The sequence below is a fragment of the Lontra canadensis genome, unplaced genomic scaffold, assembly GCF_010015895.1.
Source record: "Lontra canadensis isolate GAN:19392208 unplaced genomic scaffold, GSC_riverotter_1.0 scaffold107, whole genome shotgun sequence".
Lineage (NCBI taxonomy): Eukaryota > Metazoa > Chordata > Mammalia > Carnivora > Mustelidae > Lontra > Lontra canadensis.
This window is the reverse complement of record NW_022631101.1, coordinates 596,246-614,244: the sequence shown is the minus strand read 5'-3', so window position 1 is coordinate 614,244 and position 17,999 is coordinate 596,246. Positions and strand designations below refer to the sequence as shown.

The 17,999-nt window shown below is 43.9% G+C and overlaps 1 protein-coding gene across 1 annotated transcript in view; it reads right to left on the bottom strand.

The window, feature by feature from the left end:
* The window catches only part of ZNF233 (zinc finger protein 233), a 56,835-nt gene extending 39,151 nt beyond the window's left edge, over positions 1 to 17,684 (bottom strand). The window contains 8 exon segments of the mRNA XM_032839024.1: positions 1,969 to 2,128; positions 2,130 to 2,505; positions 2,508 to 2,917; positions 3,065 to 3,431; positions 3,434 to 3,682; positions 6,902 to 6,997; positions 7,538 to 7,664; positions 17,445 to 17,684. Coding sequence (XP_032694915.1) covers positions 1,969 to 2,128; positions 2,130 to 2,505; positions 2,508 to 2,917; positions 3,065 to 3,431; positions 3,434 to 3,682; positions 6,902 to 6,997; positions 7,538 to 7,664; positions 17,445 to 17,459 — 1,800 coding nt within the window. The 5' untranslated portion in view covers positions 17,460 to 17,684.
* Positions 17,685 to 17,999: the final 315 nt, after the last annotated feature.

The following is a 17,999-nucleotide window of genomic DNA, read 5'->3' as shown; positions in this document are numbered from 1 at the left end:
ACTGAACACATCCTGCTAGAAAGAGCCAGGAGGTCCAGCAGAATCTGGTAATGACAAAGTACCGTGTTTTGTTTTGCTTGGGTTTTTTTTTTTTTTAAGATTTATTTATTTGACAGAGATCACAAGCAGGCAGAGAGAGAGGAGGAAGCAGGCTCCCCGCTGAGCAGAGAGCCCGATGCAGGGCTCAATCCCAGGACCCTGAGATCATGACCCGAGCCGAAGGCAGCGGCTTAACCCACTAAGCCACCCAGGCACCCCTGGTTTTGTTTTTTTTTTTAAGATTTTAGTTATTGATTTGTTAGAGACAGAGAGACAGAGAGCACAGGCAGTGGGAGAGGCAGGCTGAGCAGGGAGCCTGATGCAGAACTTGATCCCAGGACCCTGGGATCATGCATGACCTGAGCCAGGCAGCCCAACAGAGCAGTGTTAGGGGCGCTGGGTTTCTGACGGTAACATGGAACTCAAGTAACCAGCGTCCTGGAAGGTAAGGTCTGGGGGGGAAAAAGTGTGGGAAACTTCTCTCTCTCCAGTAAATATACACTGAAGTAAACTGTTCAACCTGGCGAACTTGAAAGCTACTGAGGCAGCTGGGAAGCACGGGGTAGTATACAAAATGCTCTGTGTCTTAGTAGCTTAGTTCAATGTCCAAAAGGCATGCTAAGACATGCTCCCCCTTTTTCCACACTCCTCTCTCATCATCTTTTATGAAATTAAAAAGTTCCTCTTTTCCTTTTCATTCCGTCTGTTCCCATTACAAAAGACCCAGAGGAGACAGTGAGGTGTGGGCTCTGCACGACCGATGATGCACAGAGAAGTCTTAAATGGTCAGATGCAAACGTAAGCTTATTGTGGCTGGAAAACTGAACATCTGCGGAGGACAGGAGCCAACTGCAAAAAAAAAAACCTCTTACACTCAAATTGCAGGTTTCATGATTTTATGTATTTTTATGAAGTGGTCACTTCCTTCAATTGTTTTAAAAGCTTCTGAGAAGGGGCGCCTGGGTGGCTCAGTGGGTTAAGCCGCTGCCTTCGGCTCAGGTCATGATCTCAGGGTCCTGGGATCGAGTCCCACATCGGGCTCTCTGCTCAGCAGGGAGCCTGTTTCCCTCTCTCTCTCTCTGCCTGCCTCTCCATCTACTTGTGATCTCTCTCTGTCAAATAAATAAATAAAATCTTAAAAAAAAAAAAAAATTTAAAAAAAAAAATAAATAAAAAATTTAAAAAAAAGCTTCTGAGAAGAATCCTTTTCCTGGGGTGCCTGAGTGGCTCAGTCTGTTAAGCATCTACCTTTAGGTCAGGTCATGACCCCGGCATCCTGGGATGGAGCCCTGTGTTGGGCTCCGTGTTAAGCAGGGAGTCTGCTTCTCCCTCTGCCCCTCCTCCGCTGCCCTTGTTCTCTCAAAAAATTAATAATAATAATAATAATAATAATAATGAATCATTTTCCAGGTACAACTGATAATGACTAACTGGGGCTGAGCTCCTTACAACTTTTAAGTATTTGTCTTATTTATAATAGTTTTCCTCTCCACCAAGTTAGACATTTCCAGGGCACCTACTGTTTGTTAAGTACTGGTCTGAGGTCACGGTCATTGAACAGTAAACAAAGTTCCTGGCCCCATGGAGCTTCTCTTCTAATGGACACGGACTTCGTCATGTCCCTCCCTACACTTCTGCTAATGTCCTGACCTTGCTTATCCTTTTTAAGGCCTCTCTCCTGTGTAGATTAGGTTGGATGTGAAGGTTCTGACTGAAACTTACTGTGCCATTCTCACAGGGTTTCTACATCTGGAGGACTGTGAAATTTGGGCTCTGCTGGAAACACTGTCTACGATGACACAACAAACAGGATGATAAAAAAATTCAGCTCTCTCCTGAATTTTAAAACACAGTATTATTTTTTAAACACAGTATTTTATAAACATTCTCTGCTGTGTGGATTTTCTGATGAAAATGAGAAATCTATACGTTCTGAAGAACATTTTTATCACACTCATCACATGGACTGGATTTATCACCACTATGGACTCTCTGATGAACTTGAAAACATGAACTTTTACTAAAGCCCTTACCACAGTCAAAACATTTGTAGGGTTTATCTCCCATATGGACTCTCCAATGGGCTTGAATGTGAGGTCTGATTGAAGCTCTTCCCACACATGCCACATTTATAGGGTTTCTCTCCCGTGTGGATCCTCTGATGAACATGAAGATACGAGTTCCAGATGAAGCCTTTCCCACGTTCTTCACATTTGTAGGGTTTCTCCCCCGTATGGACTCTCTGATGGGCTTGAAGATGGGAGCTCCAACTGAAACCCTTCCCACACACATCACATTTGTAAGGTTTCTCTCCAGTGTGGATTCTCTGATGGTCTTGAAGATGGGAACTCTGACAAAAGCCCTTACCACATGTCTCACATTTGTATGGCTTCTCTCCTGTGTGGACTGTCTGACGGACCTGAAGATGGGAAATCTGAGTGAAGTACTTACCACATGTGTCACATTGTATGGTTTTTCTCCTGTGTGGACTCGATGATGGGCCTGAAGGTGGGAATTCCGGCTGAAGTTCTTATCACACACATCACATTTATATGGCTTCTCTCTGGTGTGGATTCTCTGATGGGCTTGAAGATTTGAGGCCTTACTGAAGTCCTTCCCACATACCTCACATTTATATGGTTTCTCTCCCAAGTGAACTCTCTGGAGAGGACCAGGATTCTGATTAACTAGCCTGTCACATGCCTCCCATTTGTAGGATCTGTCTCTAGGCTGGGCTCTCTGATAGGCCTGAAGTTGTGATGTCTGATTGAAGCCTTTATCACATATCTCACAATCAGAGGATTTCTCTCCAGTGTCATCTACACAGCAAATGCTGAGATGTAGGCTATGACTGGAGCCCTTCCCACACATATCACACCTATACGGATCCCCTCCAGACAGGAGTTCTGACTGAAGCTCTTAGCACATACCAGATGTTTGCAGGGCTTTTCTCCTGTGTTGACTCCCCGATGATTTTGCAGGTCTGAGCTCTGACTGAAGCCCCCGTCACACTCATCATTCCTACCACATTTCTCCCGAGTGAATGCTCTGGCAAATGCAAAACACCGAGCTGTCACTGATGTCCTGCCCACACTTACTACATACATCGTGCTTCCCTCCTGAGTGGGTCATGCTATTTTGACATGATTCCCTTGTGAAGTCTTTTCCACAATCACTATGGCTACAAGCCCTCCTGCTTTCATGTTCTTCCTGATCATGATGATGGGAGGTCCTTGTCGTAACAAAACAGTCACACTTATACGGTTTATTTTTTATGTCAACCTGCCGACACCTCCTCTGGTAATTGTGTGACTCTCTCAGACAGATTTTCTTCCAGAAATCACCAGTGATCTTAATTGGAAACTCTCGACTTCTGATATTATTGGAACTCTCCCTTGAAGTTTTATTACATAGTTTTCACCTTCAGAAACCAGAGGAGATTCTCCTGCCCACATCTGACAGGAGGAACCACTTTGTTTTGGCGACTTGGACTTCTTGCTTTGCAGATTTATTATGGAGTCTTGATTTCTGGCTAATTTACTTGTAAATTGTTCCCACAACTACCAGCATGTAACATCTTCATGTAAAAGGTAGCTTAGTCCTACTTTTTGAAAAGTCTCTATCTCATTTCGATTCCTGAGCCCTGGAAGGATAAAGAGGATTCAGAGGTGAAAATGTGGACAAGTGAAATATTTCATCAGTCAATCAAACCAAGAGAACTTATTCAACCCATAAAGACTTCAGCTTGACTTTCTCACTGGCTTTTTTATGCCTATGGAAACGAAGAGGTAATGATTAGCCTCCTGCCCACTAAGGGCCAAGAAGACTTATTTCCAATGATACCAAAACTAATGTCTGGGATCAAAATTAGAAATACAAGGCTTCAGAGCAACAAAAAGATGTCCCAGAAAGATTATATAGAGGAGAAACTTTACTTCTTTGTCCATAAAAATAATCACTTAAATAATTCTTGCCTTTTCTGCAGCAGGTGTGTAAGAGCTATAGAATTGTAGATATTTATAAGCCTTAAAATCACGGTTATATCACACTATCTGCGTATTTGTAAAAGACAAGCCAAAAATGGCTACAGAAGGCTGAATCTGTCTTTTTTTACATCTGTTTACAGATGGGATTATCAGGTGATGCCAAGAGTTCCTGCAGAAAAAAAAGAGAGGACATCTTTGAAAAGTGATTGTATGTATTTGCAAATAAATGTAAGTATTTGTAAAAAAAAAAAAAAATGTATTCACAAAAGGAAATACTTCCTCTGTCCAAATGTCCAAATGAATCCATGCAATGGTATATTTATATCCTTAATTTAGCCAGTAAACACACACTAAACAAGCTAGATTTGAGAGAATTCTCCTTTATTCCCATGAAGTCCAAATATATGATATTCAACTGATGAACATTGTAACTAGAAAAAAAAAAAACCACCTAGAAAATGTAATCCCACAGTGGACACATCCCTTAGGAGTAAAATCCTATGGCCATCGTGGTCACTTAATTGGGCTGGATTTTCTGATAAGCCTGGAAGGTTAATGTCATTTTTCAGATTTTGTGGGCTCATACATGCACAAAAGGTGCTGTGGCGGTCGGCACACAAGATGGTGACCCAGTGGTCCCTGCCTCCGGGTATCCATACCCTGACAGAGGTCCCCTCCCACAATGTACCAGGATCAGTCTATGAAACCAACAGAACATGGCAGAAGTGATGCTATGTCATTTCCAAGGTTAGGTCAGGGAAGACATGGTGGCTTCTGCCTTCTGCTCTGCACAGCTTTTGGGGAAACCAGATGCCATGTTTTAAGGACATTCAGGCAACCGTAGGGAGAGGCCCACTTGGCAAGGAACTGAGATGTCAAACAGCCAGCAAGGAACTGAGGTATTTTGCCAACAACAATGTGAATGAGCCCATCTTGGAAGTAGACCCTGCGGCCCCATCAGGCCCTCAGCTGCAGCCCGGGGGCTCCTTGTCAGTGACTTCGTGAAGCCCGGAGCCTGAACCACCCAGAAACTTGCCCCAAGATTCCTGGGTTCACATTAACTGTAAATAAATATTTGTGGCTGTAAGCCAATAAGTTCAAGAGTAATCTGTTATATAGCAGTAGGTCGTTAATACAAGTGCCACATAACTTCTAATCAGGTCGACATTAACAATGTTCTGAAATAGTCCTTCAGTCACGCTGGCTTATTCTGCTCGTGCGAACTGTCTCCGGGAGGAGCACGAACAGTGGGATCCACTTAGGATCCTTCTCTGTGAGCTTCTGTTTGTGAAGATCATTAAGGGAGAAGAAACCCTTCAGTTTGTGCTTCTGTGCAGTAAAAACAGACCTCAAGAAGATTCTTCACAGATGGGGCAGGGCACCTAGATGGATAGACAAAACACAAAATCCTGGGGTGTTCTGATGTTTGCTTAAAGAGCTTTTAATAAGTGACAGGGGAGGAGTGCCTGGGTGGCTCAGTGGGTTAAAGCCTCTGCCTTCAGCTCAGGTCATGCTCTCAGGGTCCTGGGATCGAGCCCCGCATCGGGCTCTCTGCTCAGCAGGGAGCCTGCTTCCCCCCCCCCCCCACTCTGCCTGCCTCTCTGCCTACTTGTGATCTCCGTCTGTCAAATAAATAAATAAAATGTTTAAAAAAAATAAGGGACAGGGGAACAGAATATGTTGTGAGATTGTTCCGCGTTCTGAGGAATACGGCTTACAGAGGACTGTCCGGTTGTCAGAACTGCACACTGAGGATGTACAAATTTAAATTGTACCTCAGTAAAAAGAACTGTGAGGCACATAAGTCATTTTATGCCCTGAAAATTCATGGGGCTATACGTTTATGATTGGTGCAGTTTTCTGTATCTGAGATATATATCAGTAAAAAGGACAAAATTTAAAAGATAAAAGTATAGATTTATACATGGAGGCAAAGCAACCTGGAAACTACCTAATTAGAAGCAAACAGACAGAGCGTTTGGGGGGCTCAGTTGGTGAAGTGTCTGCCTTCGGCTCAGGTCATGATCTCGGGGTCCTGGGATGGAGTCCCGCATTGGGCTCCCTCCTCAGCGGGGAGCCTGATTCTCCCTCTGCCTCAGCCTCTCTCTTTCTGTCTCTCATGAACAAATAAATAAAATTTAAAAAAAAAAAAAAAGCAGCAGCAAACAGACCATGGTAATCACTGGGATCCTACCCCCCAAGGTTAGGTTTATACCTAAGAACAAGGCAGCGAGTTGGATGGGGCGAGCACCCAACATGCCTCACCGCATTGGGCCTCACGCAGCAGAAGGATACATGGGAAGAAACAACTGAAGGACCGGGAAGACCTTCCCCTCACCACTCAGGACACCAGATTCGCAGAGGGATTTTTCTGGTTTTTTGTTTGTTTGATTTGGTTTGGGCTTTGTGCTGCTCATATCCAGTAGGAATGACTACTGCTGTTATCTCAGGCTGGGTTTACTGAGGGATATACAAATTAAAGATAAATGGAGGAAGGAGGGAGCGAAGAGAAGGGGGAAGGAAGGGAGAGAGGCGAGGCCAGAGCAGGGAGGATGGAACTGCGCGGGGAGGGGGCAGCGCTCACCCAGCGTGAAGCAGGGAGCACAGGTCAGGACAAGCCCGCAGAAGGCCGGCTCACTACTGTCCAAACGGCCACCATGAGGACTGCGGGTTGTACCAAGACAGAAGTCACATAAGACTAAATATGTGGAGGGACACGGGCTGACTTCCGGGACCTCGCGCATGTGCAGAACAGACCGCCCCCTGGGGCAGGGGCAGTGGGCGAGCTGCTGCACTGAGGCAGGCTAACGGATGCAGGGCGGGGGCGGGCTGGCCATCAGGGAGGTGGTGAGGACCCCGAGCTGCCCGCCTCTCACCTGAACGCCGACCCCCCTGGGTTTCTGTCTCCCGCATCCAAAGCTTCTCTTTTCTCCCCAACGGTAATGTCGTATCTAATCTGAAGGGTTCACAGCCTATGAAAAAGAAATGGCGCGTGTACAACGTGCATAAATTGAAGACAAAAATGCTAATTCCAGAATTACAGTCTTTATGCTCTTTACGTAGTATTTTCCCAAATTCTGACCGTGACTTGCTGTAACAAACACCTTTTATGTTGTGATCCAGGATACAAACACAGGATACTATTGCTACTACTGTTAGATGTACTGACCTCACTCTAACCACAATCTACTCCCGCCACATTTCCTTTCCTGCTTTTGCTCACAATTTCTGTTGCACAGTATGTAGCTCCTGACAAGGAGCCACGCCATTTCTGACCTGTCTCATTCAACACAATAATGACGTAAGTCACCAACTGATTATAAACCTCACAAGATGTCACAACCGTAATCTGACAAAAAACAGACAAGGTACAGAGAAGGTGTCCCACCAGAATGAGGAACCTGAGACCCCCAAGTTTGGGGAAGCACTGTAAGAGTCCCCAAGTCTTAAACATTTGAAACCAAGACATTCCAGGGGGCTGACGTTGAGTCAGAGAGAGCCCCTGTGCTCACCCACAGAGAGCAGGTTCCTGAAGTTTTCCAGCATCACATCCTGGTACAGCTTCCTCTGGATGGGATCCAGCAGGCCCAGCTCCTCTCTGGTGAAGACCACCGCCACGTCCTTGAATGTCACCGCCTCCTACAACACCAAGCACACACAACTTCATCTCATAACCAATGGCCAGTGGGGACAAGGTGCACTAAGAAGGTGGGAGGATGGGTGAGACGCTGTTCTGGATTCTGAGGGCCTTGGCTCTACCTAAGTGGTTTCCTCTTCTCCACCCCACATGTCATTTCCATGACTTTGCCACAGTCACATCAAGCATATGACTAAAAAACTAAAAACTAATTTAAAATTTAAAATAATTAAAAATTTCAAATTAAAGTTAAAATTTTAAAGTTTAATTGCAATTTGAAAGCTGAGGGTTGCAGAAAGGCGGGATGGGGGGAGGATGGGATAACCAGGTGATGGGCATTAAGGAGGGCATGTGCTATGATGAGCACTGAACCACTGAACACTACGTCAAAAACTAATGATGTACTATATATTGGGCTGAACATGATTTTTATTTATTTTTATTTTTATTTTATTATTTTTTTAAATTTTATTTATTTATTTGACAGAGATCACAGGTAGGCAGAGAGGCAGGCAGAGAGAGAGGAAGGGAAGCAGAGGCTCCCCGCTGAGCAGAGAGCCCGACGCGGGACTCGATCCCAGGACCCCGGGATCATGACCCGAGCCGAAGGCACAGGCTTTAACCCACTGAGCCACCCAGGCGCCCTGAACATGATTTTTAAAAAAAGAACATAACCAATTACAAATAATCCCTGTATATTTAACGTGGTAACACTTGTGAGTATTCCTACAGTTAGTGCCCTAGAACAGTAACTCTGGAATCATGGGGTATATACAGTTTATAATTTGATCGGTACTACCAAATCGTCCCAGAGATGTTAAGTCAATTTAGTCCCAGCAGTCCCAACAAATAATTTTTGTCTTTCCTTTCTGATTCACAAAATCACTACATCAGGGGACTATCACTTCATTACAATCTGCCAAACCAACAGGTCACCCTTCTTGGGGAGCGAGACAAAGGACCCTCTGCAGTCTGAAGGCCATGCCACCTACCCATGACAGCATTCAAAGTGTCCAAGTGTTCAGTGTTTCTTGCTATACCGTGTAAGTCCCCAAGCCCTGGCCCTCACAAGCTGTAAGATCTTCAGACAAATCCTTAATCTATTTCCTCATCTATGTGACGGTGTCCATGCTGGAAGATGGCTAGTTATGTAAATGGATATATATATATGTTTTCATAACTGTGCTGTCCGATTCAGTAGCCATGTGACTCACATGTGACTAGGTAAATTTAAATTTTAAATTACATAAAATTAGAACTTCACTCCCTCAGTTGCACTAGCCATGTTTCAGGTGGTCAAGAGCCACATGTGGCTAATGACCACCATATCGGGACAGCACAATCTAGACGATCTCCATCGTCGCAGATGTCCACCAGACAGATGTATAGAACACATACATCTGCCACAGAGTAGGTCCTCAACGGATGCTTGTTTTTATTAATGTAATTATAATTGATATGGTAAGTGTATGAGTACAGTTCCACATTAATTTAGTCACCCCTGCTTTCTTTTGATTAACGTTTGCATGGTGTATCTTTTTCCACCCTTTTACTTTTCAACCTGCTGATACCATTATATTTGAAGTGAGTTTTTTTTTTTTAACTTGAACATCTAATTAGTTTTATAAAGTGTTTCATGAATAAGGCAGCATCCCATCTAGCAAGTAGAAGGGAGCCCCCTGAGGTGAGTTTCTTAAAGACTGCATAGAGTTGGGTCATATTTTTTATTTTTTTATTTTATTTTTTAAAAAGATTTTATTTTTATTTATTTGTCAGAGAGAAAGAAAGAACACAAGCAGGGGGAAAGGCAGGCAGGGGGAGAAGCAGGCTCCCCGCCAAGCAAGGAGCCCGATGTGGGACTCGATCCCAGGAAACTAGGATTATGACCTGAGCTGAAGGCAGAGGCTTAACTGACTCAGCCACCCAGGCGCCCTGGGTGATATTTGTTTTTAATTTTTATTTCCAGCATAACTGGCAATAGTTGACAGTTCTTCTCATTCAGCACTTTAAAAATAGCGTTTCGGGGGACGCCTGGGTGGCTCAGTTGGTTAAGCGGCTGCCTTCGGCTCAGGTCATGATCCCAGCGTCCTGGGATTGAGTCCCACATTGGGCTCCTTGCTCGGCAGGGAGCCTGCTTCTCCCTCTGCCTCTGCCTGCCACTCTGCCTATGCTCGCTCACTCTCCCTCTCTCTGACCAATAAATAAATAAAATCTTTAAAAAAAAAATAGCGTTTCGGGGCACCTGGGTGGCTCAGTGGGTTCAAGCCTCTGCCTTCGGCTCAGGTCATGATCTCAGGGTCCTAGGATCGGGCCCCGCATCAGGCTTTATGCTCAGCAGGGAGCCTGCTTCCTCCTCTCTCTCTGCCTGCCTCTCTGCCTACTTGTGATCTCTGTCGGTCAAATAAATAATCTAAAAAATAGTGTGTCATTTTCTTCGGGCCACCATGGTTTCTGATGAGAAATCCACAGTCTTTGAATGTTTTTTCCCTTATAGCTAAGGTGTTGTATCTCTCTCCCTTAAAAATTTTTTTCTTTGTTGTTAGTTTTCAGAAGTTTAACTAGACTATGTCTTGGTGTACTTCCTTTTTTTTTTTTAGCTGTTATTATTGCATTTACTATTGCTACTACTGTTAGTAAAGACAACAGAGTACTGAAAAGGGGGGAAGACCCCAGAATAGTTTGTGTGTTTATCTTCCTCATTATCAAACCTTAAAGAAACATCTAGTTTAAATAAGAAATCTGTAATTGCTTATTTTTTTTAATTTTTTCATGTTCCAAGATTGTTTATGCACCACACCCAGTGCTCCATGCAATACGTGCCCTCCTTAATATGATAGCTGCTCTAAAATCTTTATCCAGGGCGCCTGGGTGGCTCAGTGGGTTAAGCCTCTGCCTTCGGCTCAGGTCATGATCTCAGGGTGCTGGGATCGAGTCCCGCATCGGGCTCTCTGCTCTGCAGGGAGCCTGCTTCCTCCTCTCTCTCTCTGCCTGCCTCTCTGCCTACTTGTGATCTGTCTGTCAAATAAATTAAAAAAAAAAATTTTAATAAAAAAAAATAAAATAAAATAAAATCTTTATCCAATGGATGAATCTAGAAGACATTATGGTAAGTGAATAATAAGCCATCATAAAAAGGACCATGTATATGATTCTACCTATATGAGGTATCTAGAATAGTCAAATACATAGAGACAGAAAGTAAACTGGTGGTTTCCAGAGGCAGGGTGGGGAGGTGGTAATAGGAGTTACTGTTTAATGGGTACAGAGTTTCAGTTTGAAGATGAAAAAGTTCTGGAGATGTGTGGCGGTAATGCTTGCACGACACTGTGAATGTACTTAATGTCATTGAGCGGTACACTTAAAACCACTTAAAATAATATATGTTATGAATATTTTACCACAATAAGGAAGTCTTTGTCAGATAACGGACATTTTGTATCACTTATAACTGAGAACTACCATCAGTAAGCACCATCTTACTGTGTCTGTTGATCATCTTTCAAACCAGCTGAGATTTCACGGTTCTTGCAAACCAAGTGATTTTCCACCGGAACTTGAACCTTTTGAGTTATTATGTAATCAGCCTCGTGATTTCATTAAAATCTTCTGTTTGACTAGGCCTCCTCTGACACATCTTTCAAAGGGGAAGGGAGACAGAGCTTTGTTACTGCCAGCTCAGGGACATAACCCCAGATTCTCCACTTGGCCTCTGTTGACATCTGGTGGAGTGAGAAGGTCACTACTTCTGGGCTCAGACTTCTGGCCCTTTACTAGGTCTATGGAGAGAATATTATATCCTGGCTGAAATGGGCAGAGGTAAGTTGCTACTGTTCCCCATTGGTTTCTTCTTCTTCTTCTTCTTCTTTTAGTTTTTAATTATTTTATTTATAAAATTATATAACTACACTTAAAAAAAATTTTTTTTCAGTGTTCCAAAATTCATTGTTTATGCACCACACCCAGAGCTCCACTAGGCTTCCCCTGACACCACCCACACTGGGAAAAGGAGAGGCAGCTCATTGCTGCTAGGTGAGTGCGGAAGTCCAGGCCCCCACATTGTCTCCACTGACGCCAGTGGCAGGTGGGTACTCATTACTCCCTGACAGTGGGGTTGGGGTGGCTCATTACAGCCTGGCAAGGCAGGAAGTCTAGGCTCCTTGTTATACCCTCGTAGGGGTGGGTGTGGGGATCCAGGTTTGTGTGTGTGTGTGTGTGTGTGTGTGTGTGGTTGAAAAAGAACAGTTACTATCTAAAAGTTTTCTGTCTTGCTAAGCTGCCCTTTCCTCATGCTCTGGCCAGAGAAGGCTTTCTTGGGCTTTTTGGTCTGAACTCATTGGTATTTCCATGTTGCCATCTTCTCCAGCAAGAAGTCTGGGGTACATGAGGCAAAAAGAAAGGCCAAGTATCTCATCACCATGTCACTCCACAAGTTAGGTCCCTAGCCAGTTGGCCTTCTCTCCACCTTTCATGTTTGCTTTACATATAACATCCAGGATTTTTAGCTGTACTTAGTGGGAAGAATAACATGTCCTCCATCTTCCCAGAAGGGGCAGTTTCCAGAATTACTTTTTGAGAACTGAGCTTTTATGCAGGGAAACTGTTACAGCAGTGTTCTCTAAGACATTTTTTAAAAATCTTAAACTCCTGGGGCTCCTAGGTGGCTCAGTCGGGTAAGCATCTGACTCTTGATTTCAGCTTAGGTCATGACCTCAGGGATATGAGACTGAGTCCTGCCTCCAGCTTCTGCTTGAGACTCTCTCCCTCTCCCTCTGCCCCTCCCTGTCCCAGTCTCGCTCTCTCAAATAAAGAAATCTTTTGAAAAAATCTTAAACTTAAATTTCTAGGATTAGGGAATATTTTAAACTTTTTTTTTTTTTTTTGAGAGTGAGCACAGACAGAGTGGCAGGCAGAGGCAGAGGGAGAAGCAGGCTTCCTGCTGAGCAAGCAGCCCGATGTGGGACTCGATCCCAGAATGCTGGGATCATGACCTGAGCCGAAGGCAGCCGCTTAACCAAATGAGCCACCCAGGCATCCCTAGAATTAGGGAATATTTTAAATTTAAGGTTTTATTTATTTACCAGAGAGAGAAAACACACTCGTGCACACGTACACAGAGGGAGAGGGAGAAGCAGACTCCTGCTGAGCGGGAAGCCCAATTTGGGGCTCAATGCCAGGACCCTGGGATCAAATGCCTAACCAACGAAGCCACCCAGGTGCCCCGGGAATTTTTTTTTTTTTTTTTTTTTTGGTTTAAGGAACATCAATTCATTGAAATATCATGCAGTCATCAAAAATGCAGGTGACAGAAACCTCTGTTTCTGGCTATAACAGAATAACTGGTACTAAACAGGTCCTCCGGGGTGACTGGGGGGCTCAGTCAGTTGAGCTTCTGCCTTCGGCTCAGGTCATGATCTCAGGGTCTTGGGATCAAGCCCTACCTTGGGTTCCCTGCTTGGCAGGAAGACTGCTTCTCCCTCTGCCTCTGACTGCCACTCCCCACTGCTTGTGCACTCTCTCTCTCTCTGTCAAGTGAATAAATGAAATCTTTTTTTTTAATCCTCCAAAAAATAAAAAATAAATAAAAAATTAAAAAGTCCTCCTATTATAAATAGTAAAATAGAAAAAGAGTATGAAAACAAACTGCTTTCAGACACTGAAAGCACAATACTTCGATCTCTGAAATGAAGGGAAAAAATGAGGCAGGCCCTCCGATCCCCCTAGATGTTTGCCCATCGATGACTTCTAAACTGCAAGTGCAGGAAGGCAGAACCCAGTCAGAGCCTTGCTGAATTGAAGAGACAGAAAAATCAGAATGGGGAGACCGGAGAGGTGGAAAATGCAGAGCAAAGTTCTATAAAGGAGGGAATTATGCCCAAGAAAAGCACTGGAAATCTGCACAGGAATCCCTTTGAGTCTATTGCTAAAAACCACACTGTGCACATATAGGACGAAACTCCACAGGCCAGGCAAAAAGTACCTGGGGAGCGACGGGCTAAATGGTTCCCTTAGTAGAACTTAGAGATGTTTGAATTCCGAACAGCCAAATGGAAAGCCCTCACTCACCACTAGGGACATTTGGCAGCAACTGAAGGGCCGCCCTACAGTAGAAGGGTAAATCTCTCTAGAACAGAGTTTCTCAACAGTTGACATTTTGTACCAGGCAGTTCTGTGTTTCTGGGGGCTATTCTGTGCACTGTAGGACATTTAAGAGCCTCCCTGGCCTCTGCCCAGTAGCTGTCCGTGGTACTGACCCTCTAGACCTGACAGTCCAAAATGTCTGGACACTGCCAGATGTTCCATGGTGCGGCAAAATTGCTCCTGAGGGCTATTGCTCTGGAATAAAGGTTACTCTAGCCCACCCCAACCAAGCTTAAAAAAGAGGGTTTCAAAGAATTTAACTGAACCAAAGAAACATATGACTTCAGATTATTAAAAGAAAATACACTTACAAAGTTGATGCTCATTGATAACAAAAACTCGGAGTAAAGTAGGACTAGAGGGAACTTCCTCACCCCCAGTGATGGACATCTAAAAAAGCCCACCAGATGGTGGAAGACTGAATGCTTTCTCCCTAAGATTGAGAACAAGGAGGGGCGCCTGGGTGGCTCAGTTGGTTAAGCAACTGCCTTCAGTTCAGGTCATGATCCCAGGGTGCTGGGATCGAGCCCCGTGTCAGGAACCTGCTCCTCCCTCTTCCTCTGCCTGCTACTCCACCTGCTTGTGCTTTCTCTCTCTGCGTCAAATAAATAAAATAAAAGAAAAGAACAAGGAAAGGGGGATGCCTGGGTGATTAGTCGGTTAGGCATCTGTCTTTAGCTCAGGTCATGATCCCAGGATCCTGGATAGAGCCCTGGGTCGGGCTCCCTGCTCAGTGGGGTGCCTGCTTCTCCCTCTCTCTCTGCCCCCCGCCATGCTCACTCTCTTGCTTGCTCTCTCTCTAATAAATACAATCTTTTTAAAAAAGATTTTATTTATTTATTTGAGAGAGACACAGTGAGAGAGAGCATGAGAGGGGAAAAAGTCAGAGGGAGAAGCAGACTCCCCATGGAGCTGGGAGCCCAAGGTGGAACTCGATCCCAGGACTCTAGGATCGTAACCTGAGCCAAAGGCAGTTGCTTAACCAACTGAACAACCCAGGCACCCAATAAATATAATCTCTAAAAAAAATAGAAAAGAACAAGGAAAGGATATATATGGCAAAATTGTTCTAAAAGTTTTAGCCAGTGCAATAAGAGAAGAAAAAGAAGTCTATACAATGGGGACAGGAATGGAAAAAATACAACTCTTTATTTACTGATGACTGTACAGAAAATCCTGACAGCTTAGAAAAATGTTTCTAGATTTAATATGCAAATTTAGCAAAGTCAAGATACAAAAGTCAATGTATTTCTATATTCTAGCAAAAAACAAGTAGAAATTGAATTAAAAAAAAAAACAACAGACAGCATTCAGAATAGTACATAAAACATAAATCATTTAGGGATAAATTAAACAGGATACATGTAAGAAACCCACATCTTGAAAGCTATAAAACATGACTGAGGGAAAGAACCAAGACCCCCCAAAATGAAAGAAGATATAAATGAAAGACCTAAATGCCCATGGGTCTGAAGGACATGTATTTAGAATATTAAAAGAACTATTAAAATTCACTACAAAGATAAACAACTTAGTTTAAAAATAAGCAAAAGAATTGAACAAACCTTTCAAAAAGAAGATATACAGGGCGCTTGGGTGGCTCAGTGGGTTAAGCCGCTGCCTTCGGCTCAGGTCATGATCTCAGGGTCCTGGGTTCAAGTCCCGCATCAGGCTCTCTGCTCAGCAGGGAGCCTGCTTCCCTCTCTCTCTCTCTGCCTGCCTCTCTGTCTACTTGTGATCTCTCTCTGTCAAATCAATAAATAAAATCTTTAAAAAAAAAAAAAGAAGATATACAGATGAACAAAAAGCAGAAAAAAGACATTTAACATCTCAGGCACCAGGAAAATATATGCAAATGAAAGCCACAATGATATATCACAACACAACTGTCATAGGATAATTAAAATTTAAGACTGAAAATATCAAATGTTAGAAAAAAATGTGGAGCCAACTGGAACACAAACACATTGCTGGAAAGAATGGAAAACAGGCAACCACAGAAGAAAATGATTTGACAATTTCTTAAGAAGTTAAGCATATGACCCAGAGATTAGATTCTCCTCCTAGTATCAGAGAGAGAGAGAAAGAGAGAGAAGGGCTGTGTTCATCCAAACATCTAGTACACAAATACAGAAGGAGCAATCCGATGTCCAAAAACAAGATGCCACCTAAACGTCCATCAGCGGGTGAATGGATAACCAAATCCGGTAAACTCACACAGTGAAATACTATACAGCAATAAAAGGACTGCTGATCTGTGTCCAAAAACATGATGATGAGCATATGGAGCCAGACACCAAATGAGGACAAACTGTACACTTTCATTTACGTGGCGTGGGGGGAACATCATCAAGACAGGACTGCCAAATGACCTGTGAGCTGGACCCTGGCACTCGGGGACTCCTCACCTCCTCCCTGTCCTTGGGATGTGGGTTCTGCTTGTCCTTCCTGCTCTCAGAGGCTGCTCCAAGGATATAGCCTTGAGACAATGACGTGGTGTTGAAAACACCTGCACGGTATACACGACTGAGGACAGTCAGGGCCTCCTTACAAACTTGCAAGATTTGGAGGGTAGCAGAGGGGATCCATTCATCTTGTTGCTGCCCAAACAGGCCTCACAGGTAAGTTCCCTTTGCTTAGTGAAACTGCCACCTACCAACCCGGAGTGGCCGGCCCTTTCTTCCATCTCTCCCCACTTCCCACATATGGGGACCCATTTCAGATTATACCTGGGAAGCTCCCAAGAGGACCAACATATGAAACTCAAGAAACTTAAGATGAATCTAATCTGTAGTGACATCAAGTAGATCAATCATTGCCTACAGCCAGGTGTGTGGCACTGGGATTAACTGGGAAGGGATGTGAGGGAACCAGAGCTTTTAGTGGTGACAGAAATGGTTTACATCTAGACTGTGGTGGTGGTCATGTAGGTGTGCGTATTTGTCAAAACTGATCAAATGTTTTATGATATGTAAATCATATGCAAACTGTAACTCAAAAAATGATTTTTAAAAAAGATTCTGTTTTTATTTATTCGAAACAGAGAGAGCACGCACACACTTGCACAGAAGCAGGGGGAGCGGCAGGCAGAGGGAGAGGGAGAAGCAGGCTTCCTGCTGAGCCAGGAGCCCGACTCGGACTCGATCCCAGCATCCTGAGCCCAGTGTGACCTGAGCTGAAGGCAGATGCTTAACCGACTGAGCCACGTGGGTGCCCTTAGAAGCCCTTTTAAGATAAGCACACAAAAGAATGCTGAATCACAAAAAACTGAAGTGATATCCAAGTGAAGAGACAGAACTGGAAACCGCACATATACTGCAAGTACAATTATATAAATAGAGCCCGGGGAAAACAGCTGACATATATGCAGTGTAGTAATGTGGGCTTTTTTTTTCCCATTTTCTGATATCTACAAATTTCTGAGCTGTTATTTGTGAAATGGAGACAATGCTAAAATAAAACCAAAGCTAAAACCAAAACAAAAGCTAAGGACAGAAACAAAAGAAAAACTAATCAAAAATTAAGTAACTGGCACATAGCAAACACCGGTTTTCCTCCTTGATCTCTCCCACAGGAGAGAAAACATGCGTCTAATCTTGGAGGAAAAGGCATGTAATTTCAATCAAAATCAAAACTCAACTCACCTGAAACTTGGTCATTTTCTCCTGCTGCTTCAGGGAGAGGGCAGAGTCCTGGGGAGGCCGAACCGGCAAAGAGAGAGGCCATGAGACGTAGGCACCTGCCCAGATGGCCCCTCTGTGTGAACTTTAAACAAATCTGTGCCTCAAATCTGTCAGCTGCAAAAGCAAGAGTGCTTCTGTCACAGGATTGCTGGGAGGGTCAGCTTGTGGGTAGAAGGGGAAACTCACCGCTGACTCCCCCGAGGCTGCAAAAAAAAAAAAAAAAAAAAAAAGGTCATGTAATGCACCATAAATTTGTCCTTGCTAATGTCTTCTGCTGTCATTTCCAGTAAATGAGTCTTTTTTTTTCAAAGATATTATTTATTTATTTGACAGACAGAGATCATAAGTAGGCAAAGAGAGGAGGAAGCAGGCTCCCTGCTGAGCAGAGAGCCCAATGCAGGGCTCGATCCCAAGACCTTGAGATCATGACCTGAGCTGAAGGCAGAGGCTTTAACCCACTGAGCCACCCTGGCGCCCCAGCCTGTAAGCGAGTCTTTATGAGAAATCCAGATTTCA